This window comes from Phalaenopsis equestris, unplaced genomic scaffold, assembly GCF_001263595.1.
Source record: "Phalaenopsis equestris unplaced genomic scaffold, ASM126359v1 Scaffold000036, whole genome shotgun sequence".
NCBI lineage: Eukaryota > Viridiplantae > Streptophyta > Magnoliopsida > Asparagales > Orchidaceae > Phalaenopsis > Phalaenopsis equestris.
The window spans coordinates 3,250,839-3,265,996 of NW_018164478.1; the positions used below are offsets into that span (position 1 = coordinate 3,250,839).

Consider the following 15,158-nt stretch of genomic DNA (forward strand, 5'->3'; position numbering starts at 1 on the left):
AATCGACACAAATCCAGAAGAACACAGAGATTTAACGAGGTTCGGCAAAGATGCCTACATCCTCGGGAGCAGAGCGGCGACCTCCTTTTCAATATTCAGAAAAGAATACAGAATACAAAATTCAATTCTCTCAAAGACCTAGGATTACAAACAGGTCTATTTATAATCCTAGAGTAAGCCCTGCAGTACAATATATAATTCCCAAATTACCCATGTACCGTATAGCCCCAACCCATATAACGTAACTTCCCAATTTGGACAGATTCTTTCGCTCCGCTCCGCTCCGCTCCGCTCCAGCGTCTGTCCCTATATGGTATATGAGCCATACCATAACACTTATCTCATCCATCTCCATGTTTTATGCACTTCAAACAAAGTCCATCAAATATGCATTTTCATAAGTTCAAAGTTAGAAGAGATGCATGAAAATGTGTATTTTAACTTGTTATGTTATGAGTTCATTTAACATTTAGTAGTGAAGTGAAATTTTTATAAAAATATATTTTATAACTATCCAATATGATATTAAACTTAATACATTGATCTACCTTAACAATTATTTTCCTCACATGAGAGCCCATCAAATCAAACATCAATATTCTATATAATTTATATAGAATTTATATAGAATTTATATTTATATTTGGCAGTGCATCAATTTTGTTTATTATAAGTCTCATCTGGTCTAGAGTTCGAATCTTGCATTTGAAGACTGTTGTGTCTTCAAAAAGAGATACTAGAATATTTAGGCTCATGAATCGCCGCCAGACATGACGAGAGTCGTGCCAATATATTTGATTAGATAATACTTAAATGTTCTATACAATTTATATTTTTATATAATTAGTTTTAAATTTTATTATTTTTAAGATTTCATTTTTTAGTATAAGGCGGATGAAAATATCCTAACGAACATTGTATTCTTTCGTGTTAGCTAATCCTCAAGTATGATTTCTGTTGCTTCTGAGACATTAAAACCAGACATGTAGTTACAAACCACGTTTCTTGGATGAATGGCTTATGTTGGGTTGCGAAGAAGACAAGTGCTGAAAAAGGGGGTATATGACATATATACCACCTAATTCCCATGTATTTACATATATAACACATTAAATTCCGTAGGGTTTTACATACATAGCACACGATGCTAATGTATTTAGATATCTTATACCTAAACTTTCATACTTACATATCACTGAATTATTTAACATTACATCAAAATATAGTATTATTATTAATTAAAAAAAAAACACAAATACACTTTTTATGCATGTATTTAAAGTGCCAAAATGTTGTGAAAGGAGAAGAAAACGGAGATTTACATGCATAACACTCTATAACTCGGTTGTATTTACGTATCTAATACCTAAGGGTCTGTTTGGGGTAGTTGTATCTTATTGAATAATCTGTTGATAAGTTGGTTAAAAATAATCTGCAGATAAACTATGTAGAATAGCTATTACAAATTTTTATTTTTATAGAAAGCTAGACCGCAATCAGAAACCTACCACCGCACCTAGATCGGTGCGGTGTGAAAACGTTATTTACAGTGTTTTGAAAACACACAAACTGCCAAAACATAGTTTACCCAAACAGATCAGGTGTATTTTCAAAACATCGCACACTAGGGATGCTGCCCCAAACGTGAAGTTTTAGGTGCGTTTTCAAAAGTGTATTTAATATTTAAAAAATGTTAAAATAGCAATAATTTTGATGTGATTGGAAAATTTAGGGTGGTATAAATATGAAAGGAGAAGTTTAGATGATATGCATGTAAATACATAGAAATTTGTTGTTATGTATGATCTCCCCTTCTTTTAAGCGAAGTTTTAGATGTTTAATATATCCTTAAAAATAGATTAATTTATTTCGTAAAATAATAATGTAAAATAAATAAAAATTCTATTAAATAAATATGTTTTAAAAAATAATAATAAAATATAAAAAATAAAAAAAACGAAATTGATCTCATGCAAGCCCTAAGAAGCTTGTTGAGATAATTTTTTATAATTTTGTGTTTTTTATTTGTTAGTTTTATTTTATTTAGTCTATTTTTTTATTTGAAACTTTTTTTTTTGTAACAGTTTTATTTTGGAATGTTCAAAACATCTTTAAATTATTTTGATTATTTTTTAAAAGAAATTTATTTGTTTTTATAATAAAAAAACAAATAAAATATTATTGAAATGTCATCAACAAATTCTCATCATCCTATATGGTTCTCGAGGCACGACACGAATCTTAAAATAATATTTTATGTATTTTTTTTTATCCAAAACATCGATTTCGGCTAACTTATAGTCAAACTGACCGGCTTGACGAGACGGACCGAATGATATCGAAATTGGTTAATTCAAGTCAAATCAAGCTCAAATCAAATCATTAAACCACTCTTGGAAGTTTTTTGGACAAATTTAGAATGTTGAACGGATGTCAAATCCAACGATTTCATAGTCGAATTGAGCGTCTCAGCAAGACGAATCCAACGAGCCCAAAGTTGTTCAATTCTAACATCATTAAGGCACCTAAATGTCCATCAAAAGCCATCCATTATATTCTTGCATTAATTACACACATAACATTATAAATAGAGTCTCACCCTTCTAATGAGAGGGGGACCTTGAGGCTTTAGAGATAAATTGAAGCTTTAAGAAGGAGCTGAAGTCCAGCACCATCTCCATCATCGTTGATCGCCGCCGACAGCCGTCAACCATCGCCGACTGTCGTCCACCACCGCCGACCGTTGTCAACACTCGCTTATCGTCGCCGACCACTGTAGACCGCCATCGACAACCACCACTCGTCGTCAATCACAACCAATCGTCATCAACTACTACTATGCAGACGCTGTCAGTTAACATTGTAACTTGAAAATTCTAGTAACCCTTTTCCGTTTGGGAACAAATGGGTAAGGCCCGTGGTTTTTTCCATTTGCGGGTTGTTCGATGTAAAAACTTTTGGTGTCATTATGAGTGTGTGTTGAATTCTCATGAAATGCTAAGACATTAATTCATCACTCTACAACCACAAATTTCTAACATGCCTCTGTTTGGTGTCGTTTGCGGGAAACAAAGCACTGCTTGACATGTTTTCAAATTTGAGATGTCGATCTCCTACTTCATTTCCCAATGATGCATATCATCCAACTGGCGAAGGAATTTTCTTTGTATCTTGAAGATCATCTCCAAAGCATTCTTCGATGTGGGGGGAAGGGGGGAACCTTCACCGTTGTCTCAAAAGGTCGTTTACTTCAATATCTTGTGCACGACTGTGGTGGGGAATTCTCTCATATTTCATTTAGATTATAAGTCTACGAGAATCGCTCATGTATTGGAGCAATCTTCACCGCAAATAATGCTTCCTCAACGCCCCTCATCGTACTGGAGTTCATCATCAGCTAGATTAAGAAGTTGTTCTCTTCAAAGCTCAATACATGAGTTATTCTACAAGCTCATATGGCAAACACATTCGCAGGGGGGCAAATGATTCAAAAGCAGCAACTAACGAATTGTCAAATATTACTCTTAAGTATGACTACAACTATATTTCCAATAGAACATATCATTTATTGCGATCTACACCATAGTATCAAGAAATACTGAGCATCTCTGACACCTCATTCTAGACTTAATCGAACCCAAATAGAGTCAATTCAACCTCTTCCATTATAGGCTACAGTCGTCAAGTAAAAGCTTGGACAATAAAGCCTTGGATAGGTCAAAATCCTTGGTGGATTTTCTTCGACCTCTTCCATAACATGTTGTAGTCGTCGAGCAAACGTTTAAACCAACATCCTAAGATATGTCAACCATTATCAATGGATTCACATGACTCAGTCCGATACGAGTTAATACCATCGAGTATCTCCAGTTACACAACTCATAACTGGTCTTACATCCTTAATGGATCATGTTCGCTTAATTTTAATTTTTTTATTGGGTATTTTGTACTTAATTTTTGTTGTATCTATGTGATGTGGAACAAGAAAATTTTTTAATTGAAATTTTTGTCGTGAGAACTTGTGATCTTAAGAGAGTGATAATTTGGGATATTTATATAAAAACCACCATAATATATTAAATATAATATTTTTAATAACCTAAATTTTAAATATAACATTTTAACTTTTTTTATTACATCCACTCGATCTAAACTCACTCATAAAGTTTTTGGGTGATTAAAATATTTTATTTAGAAGTTAGGTGGATAAATATTATATTTAATATTTTAGATGATTGATACCTAAAAATCCAGACTCATTACTCATAAATCAATGCATTAAATCAATATTTGGCAAGGAGTTGTGAAGATTCAAAGGCAAATATTAATGCTAATTATTCTGGTGATATTTGTACCTATTTTTTAAATATTAATTTTATGTGTAAAAACTATATTTATATATATATATATACTTAAAAAATAATGATATTATTTTATATGAAAATTTATCCTTTTACTGTGAATTTTGATTAGAAAAATGGAATGGCAGCGATCATTTATTTCATTTAGAATTTTATTGGATGATTTTAAATTAGTTTCTAACGTAAAAGCTAAAAAATTATTAGATGCTCTTTCATTGATAAATGTGACTCTAATGAGTAGGCCCGCTCTTTAAACCCTAACGTCTTAACACTCCCGGCCGCGGTAGAATCGCCGTCGATCAGACCAATTCCTTTACATCTCTGCAGAATTAACTTCCAGTTACCATTTTTATTCCATCTCCCACTTTTTGATATCTTCGATTACAAATATTACTTTCATCTCCATAATATGCAATCCTGGTGTTAGGTTTGTGAAGATGCCGCTGGGTTTGATAATAGGATTAGGGCGAGCGATGCGGAGAAAGAGGACATCTTCACTCAGTATTTTGTCATCAAAAAGAGCACCTCGCGATTATTACAAGGGAAAGAACTGCAAGCCCACTGGTTTCCATACTCGTAAAGGTCATTGCTTCCTCTTTCTTGGGAGGCCTTATGTGCCTTCGATTTTGTATGAGTTTTTTTTTTTTTTTTTCTTTTTCGTTATTGAATTCTACCGTTGATCTAATTATACTATTGGGAAATCGTATCAATGTCGAAAATGCATGTTTTTGGGAATCATATTCCCAATAAACCCTACCGAAGCTGGTTATTATGTCCTTCCAGAGTAATTATGTTCTTCCAAAGTAATTACCAAACGCTACAACAGTAGCAATAGCTCTGTGAGGTGGTGTACTTTCAGTAATCCCATACTTGAGCTCTGCAATAATTATTTGTAGTTGCTCTCTTCTAGCTTGTGGCTGGCCTCTATAGGTAGAACCTCAAATGCGGATTTGGATTTGTTTAATTTATGCGCTAAGATCTTGGAAGTTAGCAAGTTTGCGAAGGGATTGTCTCCTAACCTAACCGAATTGAATTTGCTGTTAGGACTCTTGTAAATAGAAAAATATGTTTTGGAAAATGCGTATTTGATTTCAGCTGTTTTGAGTGGTGAAATGGAATCATCATTTTTTAGGTTGTTTTGATAATGTTGGCATCTAACTAAATCTAAAACAAATGATTGATTTAATGGACTTCATTGTTTTTAATGCATGATTTCTAACTTCAAGCTGCCAACTGATTTGTTCACACAATTGATCTAATCTTTAGAGCATTTTGATTGGAGTTAGGGTCCGTTTGGGGCAGCTTATAAGTGCGGGCGGCGTTTTCAAAACGTCGCCGTACCGTTTGGTTCACGCGTTTTGCCAGCTTATCCGAAACTGCATTTGGGTTTTTACACTAAACGCAGGCCGCGGACCGCCCCCACGGCCGGCCCGCGGTCCGCGTTTCAGGATAAGCAGCTTATCCTGAAATGCACAAGTTGCCCCAAACGGACCCTGAGGACCCTTAGTTTATGATATGTAATTGCTATTTAAAGTGACATGGCTTGTTTCAGGAACAATCTTGGCATCAGAGGCATATCTAATGATCTTAAAATCTAGGCTAAAATGATGGAACGAGAGACCACCCTTCATGCTATAGCTAGATTGCTCTTCTGTGCCTTATTTAACAAATTTGCAAATGGTTCTCTCTCCTATGCTAGCCAATTCAAATTGCTTTTAGTTTACACAATGATAGAGCTCTTATGATTGAAGTGAGTGCCCTCGAGGTAATTTAACTTTGTTTTTTTTTTAATAGTGTGTGGAATTGTGATTTATAGTGACAGACTTACTGTCTTGGAACATGAGGCATGTCTAGTTTTCTTTAAATTATATGCTAAATGATTAGAAGATTTAGCTAAATCAGTGTGCGATTAACAACTTTTGGAAGTTTGCAAATTTGCAAAGGGATCTCTTCCCTGTTCTAGCCCAATTTAACTGCTTTTGGTTCACACAATTGATCTATCATTAAATGTATATGACAGGAGTGAGCACCCTGTAGGTAATCTACCATTGATTTTAGCTTTTTGTTTGTAGTGCGTTTTTGAGCTTTATGCCTGTTTTTAAGAACTATATTGGCACACGTGGTATGTCTAAATTTATCAAAATCTTGGTGGAAAGTAGGATCATCCTTCATGGCTTATTGAGATTGGTCTTTAGTGTATGAGTTATGGCCTGGTAAGATAATGAATTTGCAGAGGATTCTTCCTCTTATTATAGTCGAATTAAGTTGCTTGTAGTACACTGTTTATTTGGTATTCAGATTGTTGTGCCCTTAAGGTAGTCTGACTTCATTTTTAGCTTATTCTGTGAAATGGTGATTAATAACGATATACCTACCTTCAGGAACTATTTGGGAACATGTGGTATGCTTAATTTTCTTCAAAATTTAGACTAAAATGATGGAAAGCAAAATTAGACTTCATGATATAGTGGGTTTGGTTGTTAATGTATGAACAATGACTTGGGAAGTTAGCGAATTTGCAATTTGATAACCCTCCTATTCTTCTGTGGTTAATTATTTTTAGTTCATTTAGTTCATATAGATGGGGATGCTATTATTAGAATTCAAGTTGGATGGTTGAAGTGGAGAAACGCATCAGGCCTATTGTGTGATAGAAAAGTACCGCTTAGACTTATTAATAGGAAAATTTTATAAGATAGTTGCGACAACTGTAATGCTTTATGACGTAGAATGTTGGCCTGTAAAAGATAAGCATAAAATTAAGTGAAGTGTTGTTGAGATGAGAATGCTCGGGTGGATGAGTGGCTTAACACTTGGAGACAATGCGAAACAAATATATATGTTAAAGGGTTGGAGTAGCTCCAGCGGCAGACAAAATTAGAGAGAGTTTTCTTAGATGATTCGGTCACATTCTGTTAAAGGGTTGGAGTAGCTCCAGCGGCAGACAAGATTAGAGAGAGTTTTCTTAGATGATTCGGTCACATTAAACGCTGATCATTTGATTACCCAGTTAGGAGAGTAGAGATTTTAGATTTAACTCATGTTAAGAAAGTTGGAATTGGACCTAAAAAACTTGGGTATGTTGTATAAAAAATTATTTTAATTTATTAGAATTTAATGAAAATATGACACTCAATATGACACAATGGAGGAAAAGGATTCATGTAACCGACCTAGTGGGATAAAGGCTTGTTGTTGATTTAAGCCTCTTAGATTCAAAGCATTTGGAGTGAGTGTCATTGAGGTAGTGCCAAGGCTTCTTGAATGGTGGTAGGAGCTAACTTTTCCATCTAAATCGTTTGTTCTTTTCTTTTATTTAATTATTTATTTTGCTTAGTATTTGGGGCCTATTATTAGCTCATATGACCATGGAATCGTGTGAATACACTAGTGTCTTAAAAGTATGGCTTGAGGAGAAGATTCCATATATATTTTACCAATTGGGTTATTCAGAAACATAATTCAAGATATTTTCTGAAAATTTCTAGATTGTAAGTAAGTTTTTAGGTAGGCCTTTGGTATATGCACGGGCAATATATTTTTAGTATCATAGGAATTTTATAAGGCAAAATGACATACATACTACACAATTTGTAATAGCTCAAACTCTCAACCATTGAAATATTATTCACTTTTGCTTAATGGGAGTACCGTGGATCGAGTGATGAATCAGTTTCTGAAGATACGTCTTCCTACCTTCAACTGTGCGACGACCCGATCAAGTTGGATGCATGGTTTCATGACATTGAGAATAGTTTTCAAGGCATAAATTAATATGAAGATTGCAAGATAAACATTGCTACGTTTCAGTTGCGCGAAGGAGCTAATGATTGGTGGGAGAGTCATCGTCACAATACTTTTGGGTCAGACACAATAATTTATTAGGTGGATTTCGAGAGAATATTCCTATAGCAGTATTTTTCTATGCTTGATCGTGCCAAGCTCTTGAATGAATTAAGGAAGTTGGAAGACTGTTCGAGAGTACGAGACACGATTTGCTCGGGATCTCAGATTTATTCCCTTAAATAGTCATCATGAAGATTAGAATATCTATCACCTACTATTTGGCCTGAGAGAAAATATTCAGGGAGTTTATCCGTTGTGAAGTGTACAACTTACAAAGTGTTGATGGATCGAGTTATTCACTCGAAGAAAGGGATCAATGTCTGTGAGGAAAAGTATGTTAGGAAGCAGAAGAGTTTAGATACACAGACAAATGAAAGCTCCCAAAAGAAACAGCATTAGAATCATCAGGCACAAAAATAAAAAATAAATTTTCTTCGTGTTTATTGTGGGAAATGGCAATTAGGAACATGCAACTTGGTTGTCGGCAAATGTTTTTACTATTATAGTGTCGATCATAAGGTCTTGGATTGTCCCTTCAAAGTTTTAGGTCTACCTCAAGTGATAGAGCATAATTTAAATATCAATGCAAGAAGAAGTGAAAATGGTCTAATGGAGGTCAATATTAGAAGAATCATGGGAAGGGTCAAGCGAAGCATAATTATTTTCAATCTTAGCAGCAACCACAACAATTGATGATGTCACAACTGTATTAGTCATGTTCTTTTGCATTGCAGTACCAACAACACCTTCAGTCGCCATTGACGTATCTATACCCTTTAATGGTGCAATACTAGACTCAACGGCCTCAAGCTCCTGAGCAACCCAAACAAGCGATTCCAGTTAGAGCATTTGTTATGACGTGGTAAGAAGACCGTGAAGCTCCTGATGTTTTGATAGGTATTATAACTATTTATAAGCAACCGACTAGGGTATTTTTTGACTTTGGGGTATTACATTCATCCATATCAAACAAATTTGCATCTAGTACATTGATGTATTTATTTCTATCACTTTTATCCATAAATATGTCATATGGCTTATCCTTGACCATTGCTCGGTGCGTTCATGATTGTGATATTATTATAAAGCGGATAATATCTCGATGGGTGAGAGTTTGGGCTATTACAAATGATATCAGAACATTTCACTAACTTAAAAATGGGAACTAAGTGTCATACAAAACAAAGTGTAACGCCTTGGGAGCCACCTCTTTTACCCAAGTCCGGACAAAGTGCTATATGGTGAGAACCACCTCTTAAATATGTAGGTGTCACCTCTAGATTTCTACCTGCCTGGTAGATGATTTTGGGCTAAGATCACTAACGAGGATGTAAGTTACTTAAGTGAGGGAGATTATGAAACCCGTTAAGTAGAAAGAAGATGAACTCCTAAACTTCGAGGTGCCTTTTGGTTTAACAGTGAAATTTCATCATAAAATCTAAAGTTTAAGCGTACTCACTTGGGAGCACTCTCGGGATGGGCGATCTTCTGAGAAATCACACCGAGACAAAACTGTGAGGCAATCAGGTCAAAGCAGACAATATCTCGGTGGGTGAGAGTTCAGACTGTTACACAATTCTTATGTATTTACAAATCTAACACCCAAAATTTATATTTACATTTATAACACTATAGTGTGATAAACTTATGCATGAAAATATATATTTCACTTTTAAAAAGATAATAATGGTAATATTTTTGTTGTGATGCTAAATAGTTGAGTGATATTCATGCAAATATGACTTTTTAGGTTTTAGATATGTAAAAGATAGGAATTGTGTGGTATGCACGTATAAATAGAAAGCCAGTTAATAGGTTGAGAGATAGCATTATCATGCCGCTTTCACCGGCTACAAGGAAGTTTTTGCTGATAATTTCTTTTGTCATAAATTTTTTCTGTAGGATGTTTCTCTTATAACTTCCACTTTTTTGCTTGGTTTAACTGTCTAATGCGTTAGCTGTCATTTTAGTTTTTAAATTGGATGGTTTACTTTTTGAACTTTTTTCGAACTTTGCTGGAAGCATTATTGAATTGAATTTCCTTAAACTGTGAATGTTTTCTTATAATTAATGCAACATTTGGAGCAGGTGGTTATGTTGTGCAGGATGAAAAGTTGCCACGCTATGTCATCCCTGATCTGACCGACTTCAAGGTAAAATATTGAACTAACAGGTTTCATGCATGATTGTAATGACGTACACTAAACTGCGTGTTAAACAAAACTTTACTCATCGAGTGGTTATTCAATCATGTTAAAACAAAGGTAATACATTTTAACGTTAAGGTGAGGCAGTAATTCTTTTTGCCTGATATATTAGGTTTAATACAGAATAATATGCTGTAAATTATATAAATAAAGGACCAATTTGGCTCATTTACTTTACATGGAAATTTTTTTCTTTAAATAGTTGATTTATAGTCAAGATCATCATCTTAAACACTTTTCCATTGGCAACACACCTTCATCACTAGTTTTCTTGTAATTCTTACACTTGCATCCCCCATTTTTCCCCAACTAAACTGAACATTTGCTTCCAAAGCACATAAATGGACGGCATATGCAAAAGAGGCATTGATATTGTTAGCCTCAAGCATATGCATAGCTTAATCTGTAAATTTTGATTGTTATAATGGGCATAAAACACGCACACTGAGTAGACAAAAGATGAATTTTATGTACAAGGAGAGTCAAAGAGGTAGGGGAAAAAGGGATTGAGAAGATAGATGAATGAACACATTAGAATAAGCGACACAAGACTTAAGAGTCGAAGTAACAAGAGAATTCTTAAAAGGGAGAAAATCCCATGAGAGGCTACACAAAAAAACTCAATATCAATTCATCTTCTCATGTTATTTCATTCCATTATACGACATAATTTCCTTATTATTAAACTTTGTGTTACAAGAGAAGATCAAAACTGAAATCAAGTATATCCTTATCGAGCCTAGACTAAAATTATACCAAAGGATAATTGGGCAAAATAAAATTGATGAATTAAGTCCTTAACTTTATTTCTCGTATGGTAACGTATCACATTGTTCATCACAAATAACTTTACTTTTATTGGGTAAAGCAATATAATTTGAACTTTATTATTATTTTAATAAATAAATTATCTTGTTTCTTTGAATTGTAATTTACTTTTCCTAAGGTATTGCAGTATGTATATTCCTTAAACTAGAAACTCATTCATTAAATTATGCCATGAGTCTCATGACCATGCCCTAAGGCTTGGATTTTTTGAGAGAATTGATGATCAAACGGTGAAATTCAAGTCTAATATCAATTACTATCACTAACAATTAATCATATAAATTATTAAAAAAACCTACTAATGAATAAAATTTATTAAAACAAATAAAGATAAATTTACATTCTTCTGGATTGATTGCGTCATTTATAGACATTCTTCCTTACGTTACTCATTCTATAATCTAATATTAAACCTGAAATTGTTTAGTTTAAAATTGTGTGAGCTATCAACTAGTCAGTGAATACTCTTACTTTTAAATTACAGTAATATAAAACATAAGAAAATAATATATATATTAATCAATCAACATAAAAATAAATGAAAATTTACTATTCAATTGTGACCTTTCAAGTTAATTCATAACATTATATCATATAGTATATTATCTTATTTTATCTATTTTCATTTGTCATGAGAGCTCCATTTAAATGTACCAATGAAGATAGATCTATATAAATTTTCCTTTTTTCAATTATGTGTGTTGATATCTTAGCATCGTCAACTGGTGCCACAAGGGAGTGGATTTCATCAATCAATTATACTCATTTAAGCATACTATCTAAATTATTATGTGTCAGAGAGATATGGGTATTATTCAAACATAATTTGGTCATCTCAGCTCCATGTCTGGGGGAATTCTTTCCCAACGTAAGTCTTTAGTTTGTAAGACCCCAAAGAGACGCGTTGGTTGATTATGTATGGGTCGCTCCTTATTTGATCCAGCTTGCCGATTGTTTATCCACGAGCGGTTAGATCGGCTTTCTTCAAAACTAAATATCTTCGAATGAATGTCTTCTCTCGGACATGTTTGTTGAAGTAGCGAGCGGTCCACCTTTTCACTTCTTTCTGTCGAAGAGCTGAATTTGTTCGCTTTCCTCTACAAGTTCGAGGGCCAGCATTTCCACTTCATTGTTGGTTTCCTGTCATTTGACCAGATTCTCTTCTTTGAACGAAGAAGCTGTGACAACCCTTTAGCTGTGTTGGTTGTATTCAACCGACAGTATTACCTCAATTATGTGGATCAACGTGAATGGGTTTGTCCGGTCGCTGTTGAGGGTGCCATCTGGATCACCCAAAGTACCGACGATAGCAGGTCTGCTCAGTTCCCCTTTAGGGATCTAAGTGAGGAAGGCTTCGATGGCGGTATCGTCTCCAAAACTTGTCGAGTGAAAGCAATGTCAGGGGCAAACTAAGCAGATACTTTGACACCCTCCCTTGGATTCCTGATCATCGACGTAGATATAATGTTGGTCGGTTGCTTAGAATTTGCATCTCCTTCGGTCACCCGATTACTAGCTCGCTCGTTGGGGGCCGATGGTGGCTCTAGGGGAAACCTCTGCGGCAAGTTCTCTAAAATCCAAACTTGAGGAGCGAAGGTTGATCATTCTTTTACGAGCTTGCTTGTTGATGGGCATCATATTGACCCATCATCTGTTCCCTTAATTCTTGAATTTGTTGCTGGATTTTTCGGTTCATCGATTCTCTATCGAACTCCATCTGCACTATCTCTCTGCTGCGTTTCTCCGTCGTAATTTGTTGTGCTTCTCGTCTGCGGCATGTACACGCTCACCGCACCACCTTTAAGGATGTTAAATTCTAAATTGTCTTTTGAAAACACGCTATGAGAGTTAGAGCTTGTGATGAGAGAAGTCAAGAGTATGAGAGAATCTCCCGTGTGAGATTCCAAAAAAGAAATCTCTTTATTGATGTCATGACCTCCTATTTATAGAGGTCTCAAAATACAGTTACATAAAAGAAAAAAATTATTACTATAGTTTTCCTTAGCATTGAATCGACATGTCTATCTAGTAGAAATTTACATTATAATGCAAATAAAAATTTGCTGTCTTTCGATAGTCTGATGTGCAGGTTGACTGACTATGCCAATCGTCTCATGTTCCGGTCGGCTGACTCTGTCGACTGACCACAGTTCTCTCGAAGAGATCCAATAATTTGACATAAGTGTGCATTCACTTGCTTGTGTTCTCTCGTTCGGTGGATCTGTCAGTCGATTTTTCCATAAAGCTAATCGGTTGTTTGCTTGTAAAATTTCAATTGTTTAGTATGGAACTTCATCGCACGCCTCTAATCCAGGTTATCCAATCTCCTCTAGATTTGTGCCAACATTTTTGTAGTATACAGAGATTGTGCTTGGAGACCTACCAACCACCTTGCTAGACAGCTGATGCCCTCAAAGTGTCGGAACTATCATTTCCTGACATTTTGAGAATATTTTTTGCTTAGCTTGAATTCTTTAAATGAATGATTGTATGGTGGATCAACAACACAACAAAAACAACAATCATTTATCTCACTAAGTGGGGTCGGCTACCTGAATCATTTTTTTCCATTGTGTCCTTATATGACACTCAATAGGACGCAATGGAGAAAAAGAATTCATGTAGACGACGCCACTTAGTGCAATAAAGGCTTGTCGTTGTTATCGTTGAGTTGTTGATCCGCTATACAATCATTCATTTAAAGAATTCAAGCTAAGCATCATTTCGTACTAACATTTCATTGCTAATGGTTACATGCTGTCAAGAATTCAAGCTTAAGCTGGTTTTGTTACTTTGTGAATGCAATTTTTCGGTCAAGCAGGTAAGCTGAAGAAGTATATTTAGTGTGTATACATGTTAGCAACGAAGAAATTACATAAATTATCATGATGTTAATATAAAACTTCTTAACTAAAGGTTCATAGTTCTCACATGAGGTCTAGGCAAGAAAACTTGGGTTGATTCCGGATATCTTTGTTGTTTGTTGCCTTGGGTCATCGACCGCATAACGGTAAACATTTTTTGAACATATTCTCTTTCGGTCTAAAGCTCTTTTATGATGGTGTGACAGTGAGGCAGCTAGTAGCAACAACATGGAACGGATTAAATTTGTGAAATCCTTCTCACTACATTCCTATTTCATACTTGTTTAATGGATTAATGTCATGGATCCAAAGTCATTTAGCTTTTTAGGAGCAATCCTAAGTCCTTTTCCCTTTGGGTTTTAACCTCTCTCTCTCTCTCTCTCTCTCTCTCTCTCTCTCTCTCCCTCTCTCTCTCTAAGCCTCTCTTGACCGGTCTCTCCATACATAATGTGAACTCCCTTTCCCCCCAAATTATTTCCTTTTGTGCAAGTGAAGCTAATATTTAATTGTTATCAAAATACGAGAGGAACATATGAGGCTTGAATTTGGTATATATGCCATGCATTCCGTGCAAAAGCTCAATCGCATGCAACTATGGAAATCAAATTAAACTTATTCAAATTGGTTTTGATCTTAAATTGAGGCTCAAATCAAGTCAAATATTATATTATGATTATATAGAGACATTCCATTATTTATGAAATGCATAGATTTTGATATCACCATATGTAAAAAAAAGCAAGATTTTTTTTTATCTTATGAATAAAAGTTTGACTATTATTTCTCTATATAACATTTGGGAGGCAAAGATTTAAGCTCACCAATACAATAAGATGATGTCAAGTTCATTCATTTGTATATGGAAAGACTAAACTCCCACAATCAATGTTCCAACTTACTTTATATCTACCCCATCTTGTGACAACTCATCACCTGAAGAGACGACTACCATACAAAAACTCCATGAAAAAATATGAAACAATAATCATAAAATGTTATTAACATCGAAAATTATAGGCAGCTTCATGAATATGAATCTCTTGAGCCAGCCA

At 34.7% G+C, this 15,158-nt stretch overlaps 1 protein-coding gene across 1 annotated transcript; it reads left to right on the forward strand.

Moving 5' to 3' along the window:
- The first annotated feature begins 4,596 nt into the window (after positions 1-4,596).
- LOC110018743 (39S ribosomal protein L41-A, mitochondrial-like) lies at positions 4,597-14,231 on the forward strand. The gene is made up of 4 exons (XM_020716157.1): positions 4,597-4,700; positions 4,789-4,943; positions 10,296-10,360; positions 14,159-14,231. The coding sequence occupies exons 2-4, from the start codon at positions 4,799-4,801 to the stop codon at positions 14,201-14,203; spliced, it is 255 nt and encodes an 84-aa protein (XP_020571816.1). The 5' UTR covers positions 4,597-4,700; positions 4,789-4,798; the 3' UTR covers positions 14,204-14,231.
- Positions 14,232-15,158: the final 927 nt, after the last annotated feature.